The 23,243-nt window shown below is 42.5% G+C and overlaps 1 protein-coding gene across 1 annotated transcript in view; it reads right to left on the bottom strand.

Annotated features, from left to right (window-relative positions):
• Positions 1–23,243, bottom strand: part of LOC308136659 (chemokine-like protein TAFA-5) — a gene marked incomplete at its 5' end in the record, with an annotated part of 77,386 nt that overhangs the window by 39,163 nt on the left and 14,980 nt on the right. Inside the window, one exon of the mRNA XM_080505103.1 lies at positions 5,389–5,538. Coding sequence (XP_080361229.1) covers positions 5,389–5,538 — 150 coding nt within the window. The remainder of the gene's footprint in view (positions 1–5,388; positions 5,539–23,243) is intronic.

Raw genomic sequence — 23,243 nt, 5'->3', positions numbered from 1 at the left:
GCGGTACGGTAGGGCAGTGCGGTAGGGTGGTACGGTAAGGCGGTACGGTAAGGCAAAGCGCACCCAGAACCAATTGTGTAGCGCAGTTCCACGACAGAGAGTGCGGTAAGATGTCGGCAGGCTGTGAACGACGCAGCGATGTAACGTCATTACCAAACAATAATGGAACGAAGAACGTGGAAACTGCGGCGGCAGCTCATGGCAGCTGGAACCACAGCCCCGGGCGGCCATGGCTCAACGGGGCGTCCGAAGCCGGCAGCTTCCTGTGTCAAAGAGACAGGTGCCATGGTGTTCCTGAAGCTGTGAGTACCAAAATAAAAGACGTTCTTGCACATCTGGTGTAAAGTGCAAGTTTTATCTCTATTGCAGTGTTTTTCAACCTTTTTTGAGCCAAGACACACTTTTTTCTTTGGAAAAATCTGGAGGCACACCACCACCCGTAAATGTTAAAATGTGAAATTCTGTAGCCTCTATTAACAATATAAAGTCTTTCTCATCAAAGTTTTATCAACAGGAATCAAGTAAATCCAGAAAGCAAGGACTTTTTTTAATAGTGCCTCCCTCAGTGTGAAACCTGGACCTGATGGATGAAGAGCTGAGATCCTGGTTCACATTCTTCCTTTTCAAAAACTTCTCCATCACTGTCACTGACACAGTACTTTGATACAAGATGGTAGCAGGAGGTGGAGATGAACCACACTGACGTCTGTCACTTTACATTTCACCGGCAAAGTTCTGTGCTGCCCTCTAGTGGTGAAGAGTATTTATACTAGATTACTCTGCACACTGCTCTCACAGTTGACAGCGGCTGTGAGAGCAAATGTTTTTTTAGAAAAAATGTGAAATTGTATAATTTCCCACGGCACACCTGACTAGATCTCGCGGAACACCAGTGTGCCGTGGAGCAGAGGGTGAAAAACACTGGTCTATTGCATACCATAATATTATGAAAACATTGTGAAGGGCGATGCGTCCATGTGAGCTCACACACATGAGCGGCAGACAAAGTGTTGTGTTCAGTGGGAAATGGGGACCAAGTGGCTCTAGAGCGCTAAAGGTTGCGACCCCTGGTCTATAAGTTGTGCCGTCCAAAGAAAATGTGCTTAACACTCACCAAGTCTGATGGTGCAGGAGTGCATGGATGCAGAATAACATGGTGAAACTGGAAAACTAAACTCCTTTAGTTTTCCAGTTTCACCATGTTATTCTGCATTGTGTTTAGACCATAATAAAAATCATAATCATATCAGTGAAAGAGTAGCTTGATGAAACGGCTAAAATCTCCTGCTATGAAAGTTCCTGCTTTTGTATTTTGTATATCATGCGTCCACATATCTATGTATAGAATGTTTAGTCTTGGTTGTTTTCTGTCCTGTCTTGTTGTGTTCTAGGGTCCAAGCCCAAGCAGAGCTGGGCGAGACCCTACAGTAATGCAAGGAATCATTAATATTATTTTCTTTTTTTAATTTTTCTTCTTCTTCTTCTTCTTCTTCTTCTTCTTCTTCTTCTTCTTCTTCTTCTTCTTCTTCTTCTTCTTCTTCTTCTTCTTATTATTATTATTATTATTATTATTATTATTATTATTAGTATGGTCTAAACACAAGCTGAACTGAGAGAGAGCTTATTGGATAGCAAGGAATAATTATAATTTTACTACTCTTCTACAGCTGAAACTGCTCCATGTTTGACGGCCTGAACGAGCTCAAACCTTCACAAAACTTTGGACCCACGTCAATAAACCCCCCAGACTACTCAGAACACAACTCAGAGGACAACCACGTCCATAGGAGTCCATAGGGGGAACCAGGACTGGACCATGAAGGGCAAACATGCGTCTGATCCTTGGGGACTCCAACCTGTCAAACAGTCCTGCCCAAAGCACAAAGATGTGCAGATTGCCAGCTCCACAGGGACAACTTCTCCCCGTGACCGAGAACAGAAAGCTAAACACGATGTGGAACACAAACAAAAACGGAAATCGGTTTTCACTCTGCAGAAAGTTTGAACTCATTCTCAAGTGATTTTATGTGATATCAAGAAGTACAACAGATTCTAAAATGTGGTTCTCTTACAGAAATGTAACTCAACTCCATCTGTCCCAAATTCTATTCAACTTCAGCTCAAAGAAATTGTCTTTACATAGTCGAACCAAGTGCTTTTGGTCGACAGTTAATGTATTCTTGACTCTACTCTCAACTTGGTAAATGTTGATAGCAAGCACGATGAAAGTTATGAGGCACTCATGTGAACAATAACCAACATTAGCTCGTCAGCTGAAATGTGTACAGAAGGAGATCCGTACTGGTGTTTATGAAGAGCCACAGACAATTGTTGTATTCAATCATTCTAAATACATAACATACAAGGTTAAGTTGTGAACTTGAGAAGTAACTCAACCTTTCTAATTTGTATGTGTGAAGGTAAACGGCTTTAGAGGAAGTGAGTGGCGGTTTTACTGACCAGAACAAAGTATTGAAATCATGTAACTGCAGTGTACCTTGTGATGAGACTTTAACTTTTGGAGGGACACCATCATTCTGGTGTTCAACTATGCAGATGTACATGGGAAACATGTTCTCTCATTGGCTTTTTGTTGAGGTGAAAGTTGATCCTGGGCTGGCCGACGGATTTACATCTTCCATATGACTCAACGAAGCATAAAACCTGAAAGTGCTGGTTTGGCTGCAGCAGTAAAGCAAATTACCATGAAAATCAGAAGCCCGCAGAGCTCGCACCTGTTCAGTAAACAAGTGTTTATGCTGATTAGGAGAAAGTACCATTTTGGAAACATTGTGTAAGATAAGATCATTTCGAAGAGTTTGTCCTGCTTGTAAAGAATCGGTGCTGAAGTAAGGAGAATGTCTGAAGTTAGATCCAAACAAGGAAAGATTTGAAGTTCTTCCCTCGTGCAGCAGCAGGGAGGGAGCGCAGAGCTTTTTCTTTTTTTAGCTCTGCACAAGTGTTGAGAAAATCACCAGGAGAGCTTGTAAATCCCAGCGGAGCACAGCGAGTCCCTCCAGCTGTTGTCATTCTTTCCAGATGGCAGGAACACAGAGTGAGCGAGAGAGGAGGGGAGGGAGAGAGCGAGAGACAGTCGCTGATGAAATGCAACGCAACTGTTCCCATCCGAGCCGTGACTTTCTGAACTCCTCAGCCCAGAAGCAGAGGTTTTTAGTGGGAAGCAGCAGGTGTGTGTGTGTGTGTGTGTGTGTGTGTGTGTGTGTGTGTGTGTGTGTGTGTGTGTGTGGGTGTGTGCGTGCGTGCGTGCGTGCGTGCGTGCGTGCGTGTGTGTAAAAACAACAAGCGTGAGCATACAAAGTGACCTTCGGTGTTTGCACACTGGCTGACAATTTCACAGAATGTAAGACAACAATCCGTTAAATTGTGAATGGCTGATTGTACCAATAAAACACTGATAACGGTGTAGACACAATGTATTTTGAGTACAAAGAAAACAGTACCAGAGGAACTGCAGAAAACACAAAGGAAAAACATAAATGAAACAATATAATGTAAAAACACAAAGTATTTCTTTAAGTATAACATCTAAAAGTATCAGTGCGTTGACCCATGATGAGCTGTGGTAATCATAAGCAGAGCCAGTTTCATTCACGTGTTTAATGAGATATTTGGGATTGCTTGTAAATATTCACCCTGCAATAAGTGTGTCACCAATCAGCCATAACATTATGACTGCCATCACTGCTTTTAAACAACTGGGACTCATCCAACTTGAACTCCAGTTCCAGACGTCTGAATGGAACAAAGATGTTACCAGATCTTTTCAGTCGTCTCTGCTTTGAAACTGTTTTTCACATCTTACAGACGCTCAGGTGGATTTAGATCTGTGGAATTTAGAGGCCAAATCAGCACCTTAAAGCCACGTATGTGTCCAAACCACTAACCTGCTGAAAGAGGCTGTCAGGGAACATCGCTTCTATAACATCGTCTGCAGAATGTATAATTAGGTGGCACATTTTAATGTAGCATCACACTTTGCAGCTCTGCAGCTCCATATTGAACACACTGTGTTATTCCGTGTATTCTGATGCAGTCCTGTCACAACCAGCATTCATTTGATCTGCAGCTGTTCTGTTGGACAGGACCGTCCGTTCCACCCTGTACTTCGCATCAACGAGGCTTGACCATGAATCACCTTGTAAAATGTTGACTGCTTTTAATTCCTTGAACCAATGTTGACAGTAACTGTGCACTGCAGAGTGGAAACGTCCCAAAACAGTTGCAGAACATTTCAACCTCACCTTGTAAATCTCACTGAAATGCTTCTAATCATCCACATGTGTTTTTCTAACACATCAACTTTAAGGATAAAATGCTCATTGATGTCTGATTTATTCCAACCACATGTAGGTGCAGTAATAATGACACAGTCAGTATGAATCCCTTCACCTATCAGGCCTTTCTGATGAGTGAAGGTGTAGAACTATGGAGAAGTTTATCTTCATGATGAAGATATCATAAACAGACTGAATGGGTTAGAAACAGACTTTACTTACATCACACATTTTACAACTTAAACTATCTGAAAATGATTCTTCTGGATCGCTCATATTCACCCATATGACAGTGGTGACTATTAGAAGAGTCTTTCTCAATGACACTCAAAGAAAGAGCGAGATGGAGAATTGAACCTTCAACCTTGGGTCAGGGGAAACAACCTGCTGCACCGACTGACCGGACTGAAGTCTGTGTTGAAGAACTCCACCGACATGTTTGACTCCCTGGGATCACATTTCAAAACACGGAAGATCTTATTTGTGAGGCATTTTCTCTGCTGACTGCAATGCAGTTTGTTCCTGATCAATTCTCTGTTCTACCTCTTATTTTCATTCCATTTTTCGTTCGATTACTTGATTGCACTTGATGTCACTCATGGTATTTTTCTCAACTGAACACACGTCCAACTGAGATCATGATCTAATCGTGTGAAAATGCAACTTCGCACCATTTCTACAGGATCTTTGTAAACCTGGTTCTTGATGACCATTGGTAGTGAGAACCGACATATTTCTCTTAACTGGTAAACTTCCCCAATTCTTCTGCATCAATTCTTTTTTCCAATTAGACACAACACACTCACATTCTGTTTGGACCAGAAGACCAGAGAAGACCATGGTTTGAATCTCTCGCCACAATCTGTCTATCTGTCCTCTCCCTTTCTTTCTTTTAGCCCCAAAGCCTCACCAGACCGGTGGAAAGTCTGCACCTCTGAGTCTGGTTCTGTGGGTTTCTTCCCGTTAAATGGAAGTTTTCCTTTCCACTGCCTCCTCTGCTTGCTCATGTGGAATTGTGAGTTCTCTGTAAAAGTACCTTGAAATGACCGTGTTGTATTTGTTGCTCTCGTCACCAAGAAGTGATGCATCTTACCGTCGACGCAGGCCGGCCGCGCCCGTGTCGTGCCGGCGATCTGACCCTTCTTGCAGGCGCAACGGGCCGTCTGTCGGGCGATGGTCCTCCTCGGCTGGCTGCTGTCACGGTCCAGAGTGATGATCTCACAGGTTCCTGCCACTAGCTGACCTGAGAGAGAAAGGATGTTACAAAACCTGCTTCAACAGGAAACATTAGATGAGATTTTACCTCTACCTGTGATTCTCAATCCAGGGCTCTGACCATTTCATTCACTAATGTCACAAAACTACCATTTCTTAGTATTTACATTAAAAGAAAATGTATATTTTTTTAATAAAAGAACATTTCAATGCATACACAAAGGCAAGAGTCAGCAACAGGAGAACAAATGGTGCTTTGTCAGGCTAAAAAGAAAAAGCTGAAGCTGTCAAAAGTGGACAAGCTGTCCAATGGAGGACACAATTAGAGCTGAAGTCATCTTTTGAGGTAAAGTTTGAAATTGTTCAAGCTGAAGCAGCACCAGTCCACCAAACACCCAGAGACAGAGAGTGAACCCAAAGAGTTTATCCTCAGAGAAACGGAAGTCATCGTTACAGAATGTATCATGTTATGGGGCGCCTTCAAAATCATAATGGTACAGCGAGCGGTGAGGCTGCTGAGGTTTACATGAGTAAAACCGTGGGCTCCTCAAGAACAAGGCTGGGAACCGCTGCTCCACAATCAATACAATTGTCTTTTTTAGACTACATGTAAATGTCTCGTGGTTTAATAACAGACGTAACCGTTTGTATCATTTGTAAATACATGTGGAACAAAGTCTGATGGAAGGATGACTGCTGGGGCCGAATACAGCTCCTGGTCCTGTGTTGGGTCACTGTGGTGACGGCGGCCGCTGCCTCCTGCATGTTGATGAACCTCATCAATAGAGCCTCTCCAGCAGAGACGACGCTCAACAGCCAAAACCTCTGAGAACAGAGGGCTGAGTTCAGAGAGACGGGGGTCAGCAGGGTCAGAGTGGGGGGGGGCAGCATTAATGATGGCATCATCATCATCAACAGAACCACCACCAACAACCCAACAACAACAGCAGCAGCTCATTAAAGATTGAATTACTCTGAACTACTCTCAAGGCTCATTGTTGCCTCTGACAGGGCAGCGAGTCGCTCCTTATAGGTTCCATTCATATTCAACTGAAGGACTTCTCTTCTTTATTGGAGTTTTCAAAGGTACCATCACTCCAACAACATGCTGATGGATATTGGAGAACCCTGACACATCAGCGGGGTATTCTGTGGCGGTCCGGCTGGTTTTCCGCCCTGAAAAAAATGAAATATGAAATAAAAGGCGTAGATGAATATATGCTATGATTGCACCTCACTTGGATTTTAGTTTTAGTATTTAAATTGATGTAGGCTATGAAATTTAAAAAAGAAATTCACTACTTGAAGTATTAATTTACATGACTAACAAAATGGTGTTTGAACTGGTCCTCTGTTAATATTCTACTTTGTAGATTCACACAATGTTTACACATTTTTATTGGAGTGGATTCATTTAAAATGTGACCATGTGTACATGAAGACTCAATATAATACTGCAATTACCACACACACACACACACACACACACACACACACACACACACACACACACACACACACACACACACACACACACACAAAACAATGTGAAAAGTTTCCACCAGATTACAATTTAATATTTTTCATAGGCATCACAGTTAACGTTTCAGGTCTTAATACGGCGCAAAACAACAACAAAAAAAATCTGGACTAAAAAATCTAAAGATTCTCTGGCGACATAAGTGATCTCAAATTATTTATGCATTACAGTAAGTCTGATTTTATTATATGTTCAACTTCCACAATTACAGCATAGCGGGCGATGATTAGCAAGTAATATTGTGACTTTACTCAACTGACTTGATAGTTTATGATTTATCAATTCAGGGTTAGGGTTTCGGGTTAGGGTTACCTTTTACTTTCATTTCATGTTTTAATTGAGCCTGGGCAGCCCCCAAACCCCCGGCCTCAACTTTAAAAGTTGTGTAAACAGGGTCTATCATTATTATTGGTTGTTACTCCCTTCATAGGGAAAACAAGTCAACAAAGATGGAAACAATACTGTCACCAGCAGTTCATTTTCCTAAATGTTTTGTAAAGCTTCAGTTAAACCTTCATCTGGCTTCAGGTGCACGTTCCTCTCTCTGGGCCTCATCTGAAACTGGAATACGAGACTTAAGATGTAGTCACATAAATGGAATATGTAAGAAATTACTAATGCAATGTAGTGTCTGGTGTAACTCCTGAACTGGTTCTGAAATACTCGTGTTAAAAGCCTTGTTGGGATCTCTGTACAGCTCCATGTAAAGTAATGTTTGAATTACATGCTTCTGCACAAGCAATAATCTCCACTCCCCTCTAATCGCAACACTGACGTTTCGTGGTTGCCATACATTGGGATGTGCATGTAACACTGAATTCTACATGGAGCTATAGTACATGAGGGATTCCTGAATTTTGATTCTGGGAGAGATTCATTTCGTCTCACAGCTAAACCGTGGTGCCTGAGCGATACTGGTTTTCTTTTTTGTTGTAATAAACATTTATTTGTGTTTCAAGCCAGTGTCAGCTTGGACTCCATCATCTGCAAATCATCAATGTCTGAGAAACTACTGCAGCTCTCCTGTTGTGAACAGTACAGACTATCCACAAAGCCTTGATGGGGAAGATATGGGGCGGCTGTGGCTCTGTCGTTTGAGTGGTAGTCTCTCAATTTGAAGGTTGCAGGTTTGATTCCCTATCTCCCAGTGGCGGACCATCAGGGCCTTCAAGGCTTCTCTGCAGGCCGAAGAAAAAGATCTGAATCACAGACTGATGTTGATTATATTTTGTCCATGAATGCTTATTAAATAATTCTAAATGGTCTGTGCTGCTTCCAGACGCATACTCCCACATTAAAGCTTTTAACCAATCACATTTTAGCTATCGTCTGTTGCCGGGTAAAGAAATCTGCCTGAGGCCTTCAGATTCAGTTCATGAACATGTACCAGAAAAAGACATTTCCCCAAGTTTGCAGTTGGAGTTGGGCAAGGTGCCTGTCCACCCAGTAGGAGCCATTTGGGCTTCAGTTTCTTGCTGAAAGACACTTCAAGATGTTGCATCAAACCTGCAAGACTCTAACTGAGAGACAGCCGAGCTCCAGTCCACCTGTCCATCACAAGACGTTGTGGGAGGAACCCAGAGCACCTGGAGCACGGAGCATGGAGAACATGCACACTGGGAGTCACTTCAGAGCTCGAATAGTACCAAACAAAATGCACATTTATATCTTGAAATGTTTTAATTTATAATTCCCATCTGCACTTGTCCACAAGTGTCCTTGAGTAAGACAGTCAACCCCAAACATTCCCAATGGATGGACGGAGCTCCGTGCGTGACGGCCGCCTCCACTGGTGTGTGAATGTGTGTGTCAGTGGGTGAATGTGACTAACAATGTACAGCACTTTGGAGACTGCTCAGGTGGTGGAAAAGCATTTCCAAGTAAAGACCATTTACCATTCATCTTATTTCAAATATTGTGTGATTGAACATAGCAGTAGCTGTAAATCTATTTCCTCGTTTCCTGTCCAACGAGCCAACAAATAAAGAGATAGATCGAGTAAGAACCTCTGAACCGCCTTTATTTACAATCTTAAAAAAAGAGTCAAACTCTCATTCTATTTATTTTGTCGCCCAACAAAAGTGTTTGAAAATGTCTTTTGTTCGGCCTCGAGATGCGTCTGCGTCGTTTTCAAACAGTTTGAAGACTCATTAAGGATTCTGGAGACAGTTTTAGCAGTCGGATGACCTTCAGGGGGTTGGGAAGTTTTATTTTTTCAACTGTAGCAGCTGGTGCAGCGAACTGTGGGGGCGGAATAAAGGTTTATAGCTCTTTACTGAAGTGTGTGTGTGTGTGTGTGGGGGGGGGGGGGGGGGGGGGCGTAATGCTGGAACTGGTGCTGTCGGTCCACAATTTATTTCATTAGCTAGAGCAAAAAGGAAAAAAAGAACCAACAGAGCTCCTGTTCACTGTGATAAATTCTATAATGTACATAAACAGCTATAAATCCCCCAAGAAATCCTGAAGGTGCAGCTTGTGAGCAGCCATCGGATCCCTGCGTGATTATCTGTTCTTCTGCTACTCTGAACTTCTGCATTGAAAAGTGTTGAGCCTGCAAGTCTATTGTGGCTTGAGACATCCACGACATGTACTGCAAGATACCAGCAATTCATTCGAACAAAATACTGGCACATGCTATGAAAGTTAAAATTCATAGAATTAGATTTTCCATGCGTGCAGTTATAATAAAATATTCAGGTATATACTGACATTCATGTATTGTCATCTTGGAGTCATCTCTATGTCCATTCTGGCATATTCACACTTTTATTCCATATATAGACTTTTATATTGTTTGTATAGTGAGAACTTATTTATTACGTCTGCTTTTTCCACATGGATATAATAAATGCATATAATGCATATTAAAAATGCATGTATAAAGTGGAAACTGTGATATGTCAAATGCAATCCCTTATTGTCTTTAATATTTGAAGTTGTACTCCTTTTCAGCCTGATAAACTGGATATATGTCTAATATGAGTATTTGTGTGTGTGTGTGTGTGTGTGTGTATATATATATATATATATATATATATATATATATATATATATATATATATATATATATATATATACATATATACACTGGAGAGGGGATTTCACACTCAAGTCATTTTATCTTTCAATATTTGGAGTGAGATTGTGGAACAGCTTTAGGCAGAGCTTTGGCAGCGCCCGAGCAGATCCAGTTCATAAAAACAGCACAAACCACTGGTAGGGAGGAGGATGGGATTTGACACAGTTCGGGTATGTTTACACTATGTTCACGGCAGAAGCGTTTCAGGCCACCGTGGACAAAATGTGATGGACGTGAGACAGCGCAGGGGGACGGGATGTGCAAATGGAACCGGCCGTGATTGCCGTTGGAGGCGGTCCGTAGTGGGACGTGAAGCTAAACAGGAAGTGGCATTTAGGGTGCGTTCTGTCACTGTTTTTTCACCGTTGCGTCGCGTTTTATCACGTCACGCCGCGCTTCGTCACGGTTCTCATGGCAAAGCTACATCATCACATTCAATGGCGGCTTGTCCCGGCGTGTGACAGCTTGTGGACCCGAGGCGTAGCGTTCTCCTCCGGTCTGCCACCGTCTGGGAGGAGCCGGGCCGGTAGGGGAGTTTCATTCCAGTCAGAACAATCAACGTCAGAACACCTTCTACAAGCAATGCCACTGAAAAAGAAATCCAGAGGAATGTAGCACCCAGCAAAAGTCTCAGGATACAATGATTGTCTTCCCTTCTGGTGGCCCTTTGGGCCATAAATGTGCTTCAAACATCCACATTTCATCTGTAGAAAGCCTTGACAGAACGTGAAAAACCTGCCAGACCTTCCTCACAGTTCCCTACAAATCCCACGGCGTGCTACATTTCAGGCAAATGGGGCAAACGGGGCCAACGGGGCTGCCGGGAACAGAGTATAAACCTCCCCTTAAGAATGATTTAGATTCTTTATTGACTATTGTACTTGTAAATATGGACATCAGTATTGTTTGTAACATGGGGCAGTGGTGCTGAATGAGATGAAGGGGAAATAAATTAGGTTGTGCTTCATGGACATTTTTTCGTTTTACTTTGTTTTGTTGTTGGTTTTGCTTGTCAAATATCTGTAATTAAGTTTTCAAACTCAAATGAAGTAGAGTAATTTATATACTCATATTTCCTTTCGTTGACCTTGAACCAAGGCCTTCATTCAGACCTGCTGTCCACACACACACACACACACACACACACACACACACACACACACACACACACACACACACACACACACACACACACACACACACACACACACACACACACACACGCGCGCGCACACACACACACACACTAACTACATTCTGATCACAATATCTAGATTTTCATTTGTGCAGTACTACTTTAATAAATTCACGACTTTTCAGATTTTCCTTCTACTTATATGAACTTCCATTGACATTCACTTTTTTCTTCTTATGTATAAAGACTTTCTGTCAGTTGGCTCATTCTTTGTATTTACTTTGACTTTTATGTATATATTACAAGTTATATTACCACTTTCAGATCTTCAGGTGGAGGATGACTTCCTGACAGTGTCTATTTTTTTAAAGAATTGATTTTACGGGTCTATTTGAAGGCCACGCTGTCCTTCAGCTGTTTGCCATACACTCCGTTACCGTAGGAGTCTGTTGGAGGCCCAGATGACGGGGTGAAAAGGTTCGGCTGTCACTCTGATGTATGACGCGGTGGCGGGCGTGTTGAGAGCTTTCGATGTGAGACACGAGTGAAGACACGCGGCTGTCCGTCAGCAGAGCGATCACTCAGGAGGATTAATGTCTGTCTGTGTCTCCCTCACACATTCACCCTTTAAAATGATGTGAAAACTTGCTGCATCAGGTCAACCTAATGAGACTTGTGGCTTTTTATCTGCCAAAGTCCTCCAACAGTTCAAACCTCTGTCTCTGATATCTTTTATCAATGCAGGACACATCTTTAGATTCAGTTTCACACAGTGTTTGGATTTATGACCCATATTGAAGATTGTGTCGCTTTCCAGGCTCTCTGCTTGTTAATATAATTAAACAGTTGCTCCGCTTGCTGATTTTAGCAGTAACACACAGATTTTTGTCAGGATCCTGGAGTTTAGCTGTTTTGGGTTTTTTTGTTTTTTTTCCCAGTGTCTGTCTTCCCATCTGTTTCTGAGCTTTCAAAGCCTTGCTGCTTTCTGAAGCGTGTTTGTCTTCTCTCTTGTTTTGTATTTCACTTGTATTTTGTCTGGTTTTCTGTAACTTTATTTTGTCCCTGTACTTTTCCCTCCCACTGCTTGCTGTGAGTGTGTATTGATTAAATTTCACCCTGACTCACTCCTTGCCCTCTTCATTTCCATTATGTCTGAGTTGTAGAGCGCATTCAGGCTGCAAATTCCAAATCTGACCCAACACTGATGCACAGATAAATAGGACAACATCAAAGAGAAATTAAACTTAAGAGGTCAATAGTGTTTGTGCATTTCTACCAATTTCCATCGACTAATTTTAGCTGATTGACGTTAGGCGAACTCGGAAAGAAAAACCCTAAATGCAAGAAACTCAATTCCTGACCTGACCTGATCATGATTTTGACCTAAATTATATGATTCAGGGCCGAGGCGTCATGCCGTCACCGACGACCACGATCTGTTATCATGTGTTACAAGTAAGAGCAGGAAATGGTGGCGAATCGTCATGAGTCATTACGCACTGTCACTAATATTGTTCCGCGGAGTTGTGCACTGCTGTGCATAATCGGGCATCATCACTTCCCCCCACTAATCTGTCATGAACGTTGTGAATTGTGAGAATTTGTTAAATACAATGGTGGCAATGTGGGCAGCCGCCCAGGGCGCAATCTGTGAACGTGCACTGTATACGAGAGGGAAAGAGAATCCCTGTCGCAGATTCGTCTCGTGGAGGTGCAGGTAGAAATATATATATATATATATATATATATATATATATATATATATATATATATATATATATATATATATATATATATATATATATATATATATATATATACATATATATATACACATACATGGGGCTTGTCCCCATGGGAGGACAAGCCCCTACATGGGATGTACCACCGGAACATAACTGAAGTGGCTGACCTAAAGAAGTCCTACCAATGGCTAGAGAGGGCTGGCCTACAGGACAGCACAGAGGGCCTCATCCTGGCTGCACAGGAGCAGGCTCTGAGCACCAGAGCCATAGAAGCCCAGATCTACCACACCAGACAAGACCCAAGGTGTAGACTGTGCAAAGAGGCACCTGAGACCATCCAGCACAGAACTGCAGGGTGCAAGATGCTGGCTGGGAAAGCTTACATGGAACGCCATAACCAAGTGGCTGGCATAGTGTACCGAAACATCTGTGCGGAGTATGGTCTGGAAACCCCAAGGTCACAGTGGGAGACCCCCCAAAGGTGGTGGAGAATGACCGAGCCAAGATCCTGTGGGACTTCCAGATACAGACAGACAGGATGGTAATGGAGAACCAACCAGACATCGTGGTGGTTGATAAAGGGCAGAGGAAAGCCGTGGTGGATGTAGCAATACCAAGTGATGGTAACATCAGAAAGAAGAAATACCAGGGGCTCAGAGAGGAGCTGGAGAGGCTTGGAAGGTGAAGGTGACAGTAGTGCCCTCGGGGCAGTAACCCCCAAACTGGAGGAGTGGCTACAGCAGATCCCTGGAACAACCTCGGACATCTCAGTCCAGAAAAGTGCAGTACTTGGAACAGCAAAGATACTGCGCAGGACCCTCAAGCTCCCAGGCCTCTGGTAGAGGACCCGAGCTTGGAATAGAAAAAAAAAAACAGGTGACCACCCGCGGAGGGCGAGAGGGGAATTTTTTTTCTTCTACCTCCTATACACTATATATATATGGCTCCACACACACCCCAGTCATTGTACCATCCGGTGCTGAACCTCAGACTTCTATATAACGCAGCTAGTTATATAGGTCTATCTGTTATACAGTTCACATGCTCCAGATCGCTTCACATCCAGATAACTGTCATAGAGTTGTGCAGAGAGGAGGATGTTGCAGCAGTGAGAGCATAACTGAGTCATGCCACCCTGTCACGGACCAAAACCAACAGGAACACATTGCCACACATCACAACTATTCAACACCCTCAGTTGTAAACTTCACGAATACAGGCAAAATTGCCAGGAATGACCAGAAAATGGTATTCTGAACTTATCGTGGGTATGTGTAAATGCCCTGAACTTAGTCCATGTCTTCGTTGTGTTGTAGAGATGAATATTGGATTTCAAGAAAAGACCCAAAGAAGCTTGGAATCAAACAAATAAACTGCTAATACTCGTACCCAAACATTGCAAGTTTGGGTACTACAGTGACTCACTACTGCCACCTAATCAACAAAGTGGTACTACATGAAATTTACATGCTAAATTTAACAGTTCTTAGGCAAGTTCATGAATTAAAGGTCTTGCACAGTTTCACATCAGATTATGTATTCATATTTGATGCTCTGAGGGATACAGAGCATGTCCCTCCGGTAGGAGGCCTTGGGGCAGACCCAGGACACGCTGGAGGGACTATGTCTCTCTATGGCCTGGGAACGCCTTGGGGTGCCACCAGAAGAGCTGGACAAAGTGTCTTGGGCGAGAGAAGTCTGGGCATCCCTCCTTAGACTGCTGCCCCCGTGACCCGGCTCTGGATTAGCGGCGGACAATGGATGGATGGATGCCATTTGTACATTTCTATTCCATGTGTTGGAAAAACATCCATGTCACCAGCATCTCTGAATCAGACTCTTCTGTGATAATTAACTGCTGTATGAGTCACTGCAGTACTGATCTATCGAAGGTTTGTGTGTAGAAAAACAGGCATTAGCAGGATATTGTTTGCACAATTAAGCATTAACTGATCTTCTAACAGGAACCACTGAGGTGCAGTAGTTATCACCGTTCCTTTCTTTACTATGGACTGAAAAATCGTACTTGTCTGAAAAAAGAAACCAAAATACCAAAAACAAAATAAAGGCATAATGAATCTAATTGAACTAAAGTGTGATCTATTTACAAGAGCATGTAAATCAGCAGGTTTCATACCACATCTTAGTAAATCAGGTGTCTCATGTCGTCAAACTGATATGATGCGCAAACTCAACAGGATGAAACTTCTCCTTCTGAACACTAACACTGCTCCGAGCTTTGTGTCGGGACTCTGAGCAGCTTTAATGAAGCTCATAATTGTGTCTGACAGGCCGCATTAACACTGCCGCTGCTCCCCGGTCTCATGTGCCCCCCCCCCGTTAGCCTCGGGGCTACACGGAAGCTAATAAACTATCTCGTCTCTTTCTGAGAGCTGCTGCGATGCGGGTTATCGCCTGTCTGCCCCTCCTCTTCCTCCCACAGTCAGAACTCTGTGAACCATGAAAATCAGATCAAACAGGACACGGTGCTAGTTAGCTAGCATTGCTAACCAAAGCCGCTTCCAGATTGCTCGAGTTATGTGGGACGCTCAGGAAGGGACGCCTCCATTTAAACCAGTATAAGTATTTTGCTTTCTTCTTTTCAGGCAAGTAGGTTTTTACTGTACCTTTGACATGTTTTTGAGTCTTCAATAGAAACATCACAACGTTTGTAATGAAAACAATGTCAATTGCACTTTAGGTTTGAGTTAGTTTTTCAGGTAATCAACTACAGCCCTGTTTACACAACAACGTTTTCAAGTCAAATATATAACTTTTTTTAATTTGTGTGTTTCCCATTTATATGATAATGGTGTCAGTGAAAATGCAACTTTTTGAAAAATGGATCCCAATATGGAAACTTTTGAAAAAACTCTGGCTCCGTCTCTGTGTAGATGACGGAAACTCTGCTGCTGCTACACCACGGCTGTAGTTCGGGCTGCAACCAACGATTATTTTAATAATCGATTAATCTGTTGATTATATTTTCAATTAATCGGTGAATCGGTTAACAAAAAACATTTAAAATTGTAGGACCAGTTGATATTGAACAAACCAAACACCAAATATGTTATGATTATTTAAAAGCACATAACTTAACCAATACAAAGATGTATACAATACATCTACATATATACACATGTATATAAGATGTATACAAGATAATTATTAAAAAAGATTTAATGTACTTCAGGGACCACATACAGTCCAGGTTCATCCTGAGTGACCAGACTGGGAAAATATTGATATAATAACCTTTAAATTTACACTTCAAAGTTTTTCTTTGTTGTGGTCACATTGTATGTAATGAAATTGTGTATATTTTTACAAGATCAAACAGTTAGTACTAAAAATGATTACAATCTCAACATAAAGTCAATTTTAATGAAACATTCTGGTGCAAAATTCCATGAAATGTCAAAATAAAACTGTTATAAACCCTATATAAGCTCCTTGCTTGGTGGGAGCAGGTTGGAGCCTCTTGGTGGGTTTTAGCCCCCGGGTCTTATGTCCTCTGCTGTGAAGGGAAAGTCAAACTAGGGAGGAGCTTCACAGAGCAGCACTGCTCTGCAGGAGGCGGCGATAATTTACATCTCAAAACTAACTTCCTGACACCACAACGCCTGAAGATTACAACAATCAGTGTTTCAGTGTTGCGCAGCTTGAAATGTCCCAGGAAAACCTGTCCGTTGTCCTATTCAGGCAGGTTGTCCTCGTCAGGCAGGTTGTCCTCATCAGACAGGTTGTCCTCATCAGGCAGGTTGTCCTCACCAGGCAGGTTGTCCTCATCAGACAGGTTGTCCTCATCGGGCAGGTTGTCCTCATGAGGCAGGTTGTCCTCGTCAGGCAGGTTGTCCTCACCAGGCAGGTTGTCCTCGTCAGGCAGGTTGTCCTCGTCAGGCAGGTTGTCCTCACCAGGCAGGTTGTCCTCACCGGGCAGGTTGTCCTCATCGGGCAGGTTGTCCTCGTCAGACAGGTTGTCCTCATCAGGCAGGTTGTCCTCACCAGGCAGGTTGTCCTCACCGGGCAGGTTGTCCTCATCGGGCAGGTTGTCGTCGTCAGACAGGTTGTCCTCATCAGGCAGGTTGTCCTCACCAGGCAGGTTGTCCTCATCAGACAGGTTGTCCTCACCAGGCAGGTTGTCCTCATCGGGCAGGTTGTCCTCATCGGGCAGGTTGTCCTCACCAGACAGGTTGTCCTCGTCAGGCAGGTTGTCCTCACCAGACAGGTTGTCCTCATCGGGCAGGTTGTCCTCGTCAGGCAGGTTGTCCTCATCAGGCAGGTTGTCCTCGTCAGGCAGGTTGTCCTCATCAGGCAGGTTGTCCTCGTCAGGCAGGTTGTCCTCGTCAGGCAGGTTGTCCTCGTCAGGCAGGTTGTCCTCATCAGACAGGTTGTCCTCATTCAGGTGTGTTAGCAGTTAAATATGTGTGGGTGCTCAGTGACGTGTGGTCCAGGACAGGGTGTCACTCTTACTGAGTCGATCCTCACAGGTTCTATTGTACCGCCTCCACTCAGCCTCGCGCCGTTCACTTTATTTTTTAACTTTATTCCAGTCAGCCAGCATTGACAAAGCTCCGAAGGTGAAGAAAACGGCTCTGCAACATGGCGAGTGGCACAAAATTCGTGCGACACAACGAATCGATAATGAAATTCGTTACCGTCGCTATTTTATAATCAAATTTACTCGATTTGTTGTTGCAGCCGAGCTGTGGTAAATAGTTCTTCCGCACATGCTCAGTAGATGGACAATTAGAGACATTTTTTTCTCCAGACTGTCAGGACTCCCACTACACATTTTCCTGGAACTTGAAGCTTTTATTTTGACAGTCACCATAATACGATCCAACTTGTTCATCTGCCCACTGGAATGTCCGTGTTCTCCCGTTGTTAATGTTTATTGTTCTCACATGTTAATGTGTGTGCTGTTTCATTACAAAACCAAACAACAAGCACCAACTAGTGGCCCAACATGCTAACGACATTGTCCTTAGCATTTCTACTGTTGCTGTACAAAGGGACATTATTTTAGAAATATTTTTTGTAAATGTAAAACTTTTCTGACCAAAAACTGGAAAATGTTGCATTTTCACTTGAAACAGGATAAACAGGGTTTGAAAATGACATCAAATTGTAATTAGGGTTATTTGGGACCAGATTTAATTTGAAGAGGACAATTTATGGGAAAATGTATGCTTGACTCGTATGTCATCCTTAACATTTCTGATTAAGACAGAAGTGCACCATCAAAACATCTCAAAGGTATGTTGTAAAAACCTGCTTTCCTGAAAGAAAGAAAATTGCCGATGAACAAGGCATGAAGGCATGATGAAGTTAAACGAAATGTTACAAGCAAATACAGTGAAAAGGAGAGAATCAGAGGCAAATGCAGACTGTCTAGACTCTTTTTTTGACGAAATGCTTCTTAATGAACCGACTTCATTAGTTCCTCTGCTAACTAAAGCATGATTAACATCTTATATAATTCTGTTTCGACAACATCTCAGCTCTGTGGGCCTGGATCGGGAAGGATGATGATGAGATCATTAAAAAGACATGACATCTATACTTGATCAAAGTGAGAATAACCCTTGATAACTAGTGAACACATTCATCTCTGTCCAGGCTCAAATAAGAAGGTGTATTAATGAAAGACATTTTATAAGCTTTGCCTTCATAAGGAATTGGACAAAAACATCAATCTTTGACCGAGAGGGAAAAAAAGAAGTGTGCCAATTTTGATTATAACCTCCCTCAAGGTGTTTCAGAAGGAGAGCAGGATGAACAGAGGGACGACGAGCTGGCAATCATATGCAAACACATGTTTAAATTACAACTTATGGAGGATGCGACAAAATTGGAAGAAAAGGGCTGCCATCTGTTGCACCGAGACCAGTATTGCGTCCGATACTGCGAGTACTAGTACGTGTAAAAAGATCCCCGCTACAACCTGGAATATAATGTGACGTCGTGCATCAGCAACACTGCAGGTACACAGGAGAGCACAAGCAATGTCAGCGGTTTTGAAGTAAGACAGATCGTAAGTTATGTTCTGCCAAAACATCAAGAGGAGGAGAAACATAGTTCCTACAACACCAGCGACCTCATCACCAGCAACTTCATCACCAGCAACTTCATCACCAGCAACTTCATCACCAGCGACCTCATCACCATAGACCAGCAGAATTAGAATGATGTCGCTCATTAGTTTAACTACTTAATTACCCCGAGCGGTGCTACATGCTACATGCTAAAGAGTTTCAGGCCCACAAAGCAGCGATGCTACATGCTACATGCTAATCATGATTAAAGTCTGACTGATAGAGTCACTAACAGTGAGCTTAGTCCCTCGGTCGGCAGTCTGCAGTACGTGTCTTCCTACTGTGGACTGTAAAACTGTTGCAGTAGTCATCGTGTTGACACAGAGGTATTCGCAGCAACACAAAGCCTTTACAGATTGTTTGAGTATAGAGTAAAAATATTGGTATTTACTCAGTGCTCATATCGGTACTCGGCATCAGCAAGTAGCTGGTAACTCGTTTTTTTAAAAAGTGGTATTGGTGCATCTCTCGCTAATAGCTTGTAGCTTGGTACAGCTAGAGAATGAAGGGAACAACGAATGCGGTTCTTTAAAAAGCTAGCTTAAAGGTTCTTTATTCGCACCTTGTACTATTACTTTACATCTGGACATCTCCTTGTATGTTGACACTTACATTACGAATTTTATTTCTAATGAGTGACAAAACAAGTAACAAAGCTAAATTAGTTAGCCATTTTATACTAAGCTAAGCTAACTTGCTTGTGATTGTTACCAAGTTTTTCTCCAAATAAATCTTGAAATATAGTTTCAATCAAACTTTTCATCAAATTATTTGTCCTGTTTTCCCTATTTATTCTATAACCAGTCAACCAGTCAATAACCTTTGACATTGGGCCTTTTTAAATGTAATTAGGCTGTAATGTAATAGATTGATATTGATATTTAAGCCTTTGTCTGGAAAACAATTTGTTAATGATCTAATATGGTATTACATTTAGGAGTAGCATTCAAGATTTTGTGTATTGTGTGTATGAATCTTGTGAAAAGAAAGGATTTGTTTCCAGGTTGCCTATCAAAAATAAGCAGAATATTCACCATAATTCCGCTAAAACCTCCAAACTAAATGGACATGCTGTCTGTACTGTCGACCTCCCGAGAAGCTCTCACACCATGTGATGCCGAAGAAAGTTTACTTCAATTATTATATGGCAAGGAAAACGGGTATAATGTTTGTAATACACATAGAAATATATTGCACATATATCTAGTTTTCCTGTCTAAAAAGGAGGAGGAAAAAGTAACACTTCTTGAAGTAAAACCTTAAATATTAAAAACAATAAGGAATTAAATTTAAATAATAATTTCACTCCAGTCACAGATCATTTCTCCATCATGTTTTTTTGTTGTTGTTGTTTTAATGTTAAAGCCCAGGTATATTCTTATCTTTACATATTTAATTGTCTACATTTCATGAATGAGCTGCTTCAGTTTGCAGTTTCAAACCTTCATTCTCCAGTTTTTCACCACAGTTGATGCATTCAATTCTCATTTTGTCCATTTTGGTGTATGTAGACAGATTATATGTGAACTGTCCCGCTGCCAGATGTTCACACATTTAATATAAACACTTAACTTTAGTAGTTTTGTGACAAAAACTAAAATAAATACGGACTCGTGTATTTTTTAAGACATGAAAAAAATGTAATACCTCTTAAAATCAAGAGGGAGGGCTTCACAATACCCCATGAATCTTCAGCGCCCCCCCTGGTGGGGGTTGCACCCCCAGGTTGAGAATCAGTGCTCTATAAGGATGAAGATTGACGGCCTCTCACATGCACACAGCAGCAGTGACTCAGAGTCATTGAATCCCCCGCTGAGTGCAGGGGCACGACTCCTGGACCCCCGGTGTGACAGTCGGATCTGAACCAGGGAGCTTTGATCACAACCTGGTATCGCTCTGACAGTTTAAAAAGTCTGTTCTTCCCTTTGTGATCTGACCCGATGAAGCTTCACAGCCAAATAACAATTACAGCAGGCAGTCTGCGACTCTCCTTCTGCTGTTCCCCGTCCAATCAGAGCTGACACATAATCTATTCGCGGCCGAGAGGAAGGGAGATAAACTGACATCTGGCTGATATGTGCCTTTATTATCTACCGTCTCTCTTTTTTTATTATTATTATTTCCTGGCAAATTGAAAAGTCACAGTGTTTGCACAGCCACTGAGGGCAGAGGAATAATGATGAGGCTGGAATTAGTTTTGACGCGATGCGGCGACTGTTTGCTGATCGTCTGATGACGGTTAATGAGTCTGTTAAAGTGCGGCGGGAGACAAAGTCTAAAATGAGGAAGGTTGGAAACAACACGTTGAAACGTTCAGAGAACTTCTCACTTCCACTGTACTGGACTTTATCATGGTGTGTACATATAAATAAATAACAATGGTTCCCTGTACCTTAAGGTTTATTTCCACTGCGCAGTACATGCTGGTACGGCACGGCACAAGTTGTCATGTGTTTCTACTGACAAAACTTGTGGATAGCAGTGAAAGGACCATACCCACATGTTAGCATTTTTCATACTGAGGTACCAAGCACATCGTTCCTATGAGGAGGAGCTACAACGCAGCCGTCTGCTGATTGGTTGTGATCGTCACTCTCAACAAGCAGCAATATTTAAATAACTCATTTTCCATATAAACCCTCCTGTTGTGGTTCATATACGCCGTTTTGCCCACACTGGTTGTTTTGTTAATTCTTTCTTTAAATTTCGGGGCAACACTGTCCCCTGGTGTTCCAACAAGATACAGTCATAAGGAAAGAGGAGGAGATTCAGCAGGAGCTGGACGCTGCTTTTCAAAATGACAAAATTTTCCCATGTTTCACAGAGAATGGAGGCTCGCGGCTTTGCTCGGCCTGAGCAGCGCCGCACCAAATGTGTTCCATTGAGGTTTGATCCATATCTGGTGGAGCAAAAACCTGCTTCGTACCAATAAGACAGTTCAAGAAGCAGAAACCGTTTCAAGATTTCAAGAGGATTAAAAACCTTTACGATAGAAATAAAAGACCTGCACACATCAAATTTCCAGGAATACAGAAACAGTCAGCAAATTCATCTAAACATCACAAATTTCTGTTCTGACCAACAAAAACTGCTCCACAGTGTGTTTGATCCTTTAAGAGACGTTATCGACCAACAACCAACAAAGAGCTGTGTGGCAGAGATCACAGGATCTGGAAAAAGCTTCGCTGCTCAGTTTGGTCAAATTAAATTAAACTGTGTTAGAAACTGGAGACCAGTTGCTGCTTGTGGGTGTGTGTTGGTGAGACCGGGCGCCAAGGTACTATTGCAACAACACATCATCAGTCGAGTGAATCCAACCCTCTCATGACGCTCCATTACCAGCTCACGTTCCCCGTTAGTGGTGAACAACGCTGTGAATTCTGCTTCACAATGAGAGGAAGAAGCGACATCGGAGGATCGCAAAGCGACGTCCCTGTGAACAAGCCACTTCTCCCGGCGGTAACTTTTCTGACGCCTCCTGCTTAAAACCCAAAAAGTCAGAAGGCTCATGAGGCCACGTTTTCACCTTCTGTATTCATCCTGAAGATCAACATCAAGCGTTTGCCCTGCGGCTCTACGGGAGGTTCCTGTCCTCCTGAGCTCGCCTCAGGACACCTGCGGTGCTGTTTGACAGGTGGACCGCCCCAGTCAGAGCTTCACTGTCATGTTTTAACAGACTACAAGTTGGAGATGGGTTCCATACCAGGAGAAACATCAGGAACTATGTCGATATCAACACTTTGTCCATCAGCGGAGCTTGAAGCTAACGTCCAGGACTGATCACTGGTCTACAACAATGACGTCTCGCGAATAAAACAACAAGCAGGTCTTTGGAAGATGAGAGAAATCTCATGCAGTCCATTCGATTCTTCTGATTCCAGTTATTCATCACACACCGTGTCGCATCCCAGAACTGAACATTAATGCAAGCAGCCTTTTTCAAAATATTGGCAGGAGGAAGAAACTTCTTATTGAAATGTTTAGTGAAACGTATAGTTTTTGTTTAGTTTCAAAAAAAACATCTTGATGTTGTTTACATGAAAACAGCAGAAACACTGAAAACAATGCGAGAACACAGTGAAGATGAAGCTTCACATTTCAAGTCTAGAACAACTTTACTTTTAAATAATTTTTAA

Source organism: Blennius ocellaris, assembly GCF_963422515.1.
Source record: "Blennius ocellaris genome assembly, chromosome: 11".
Taxonomy (NCBI): Eukaryota; Metazoa; Chordata; class Actinopteri; order Blenniiformes; family Blenniidae; genus Blennius; species Blennius ocellaris.
This window is presented reverse-complemented; position numbering and strand designations above follow the sequence as displayed.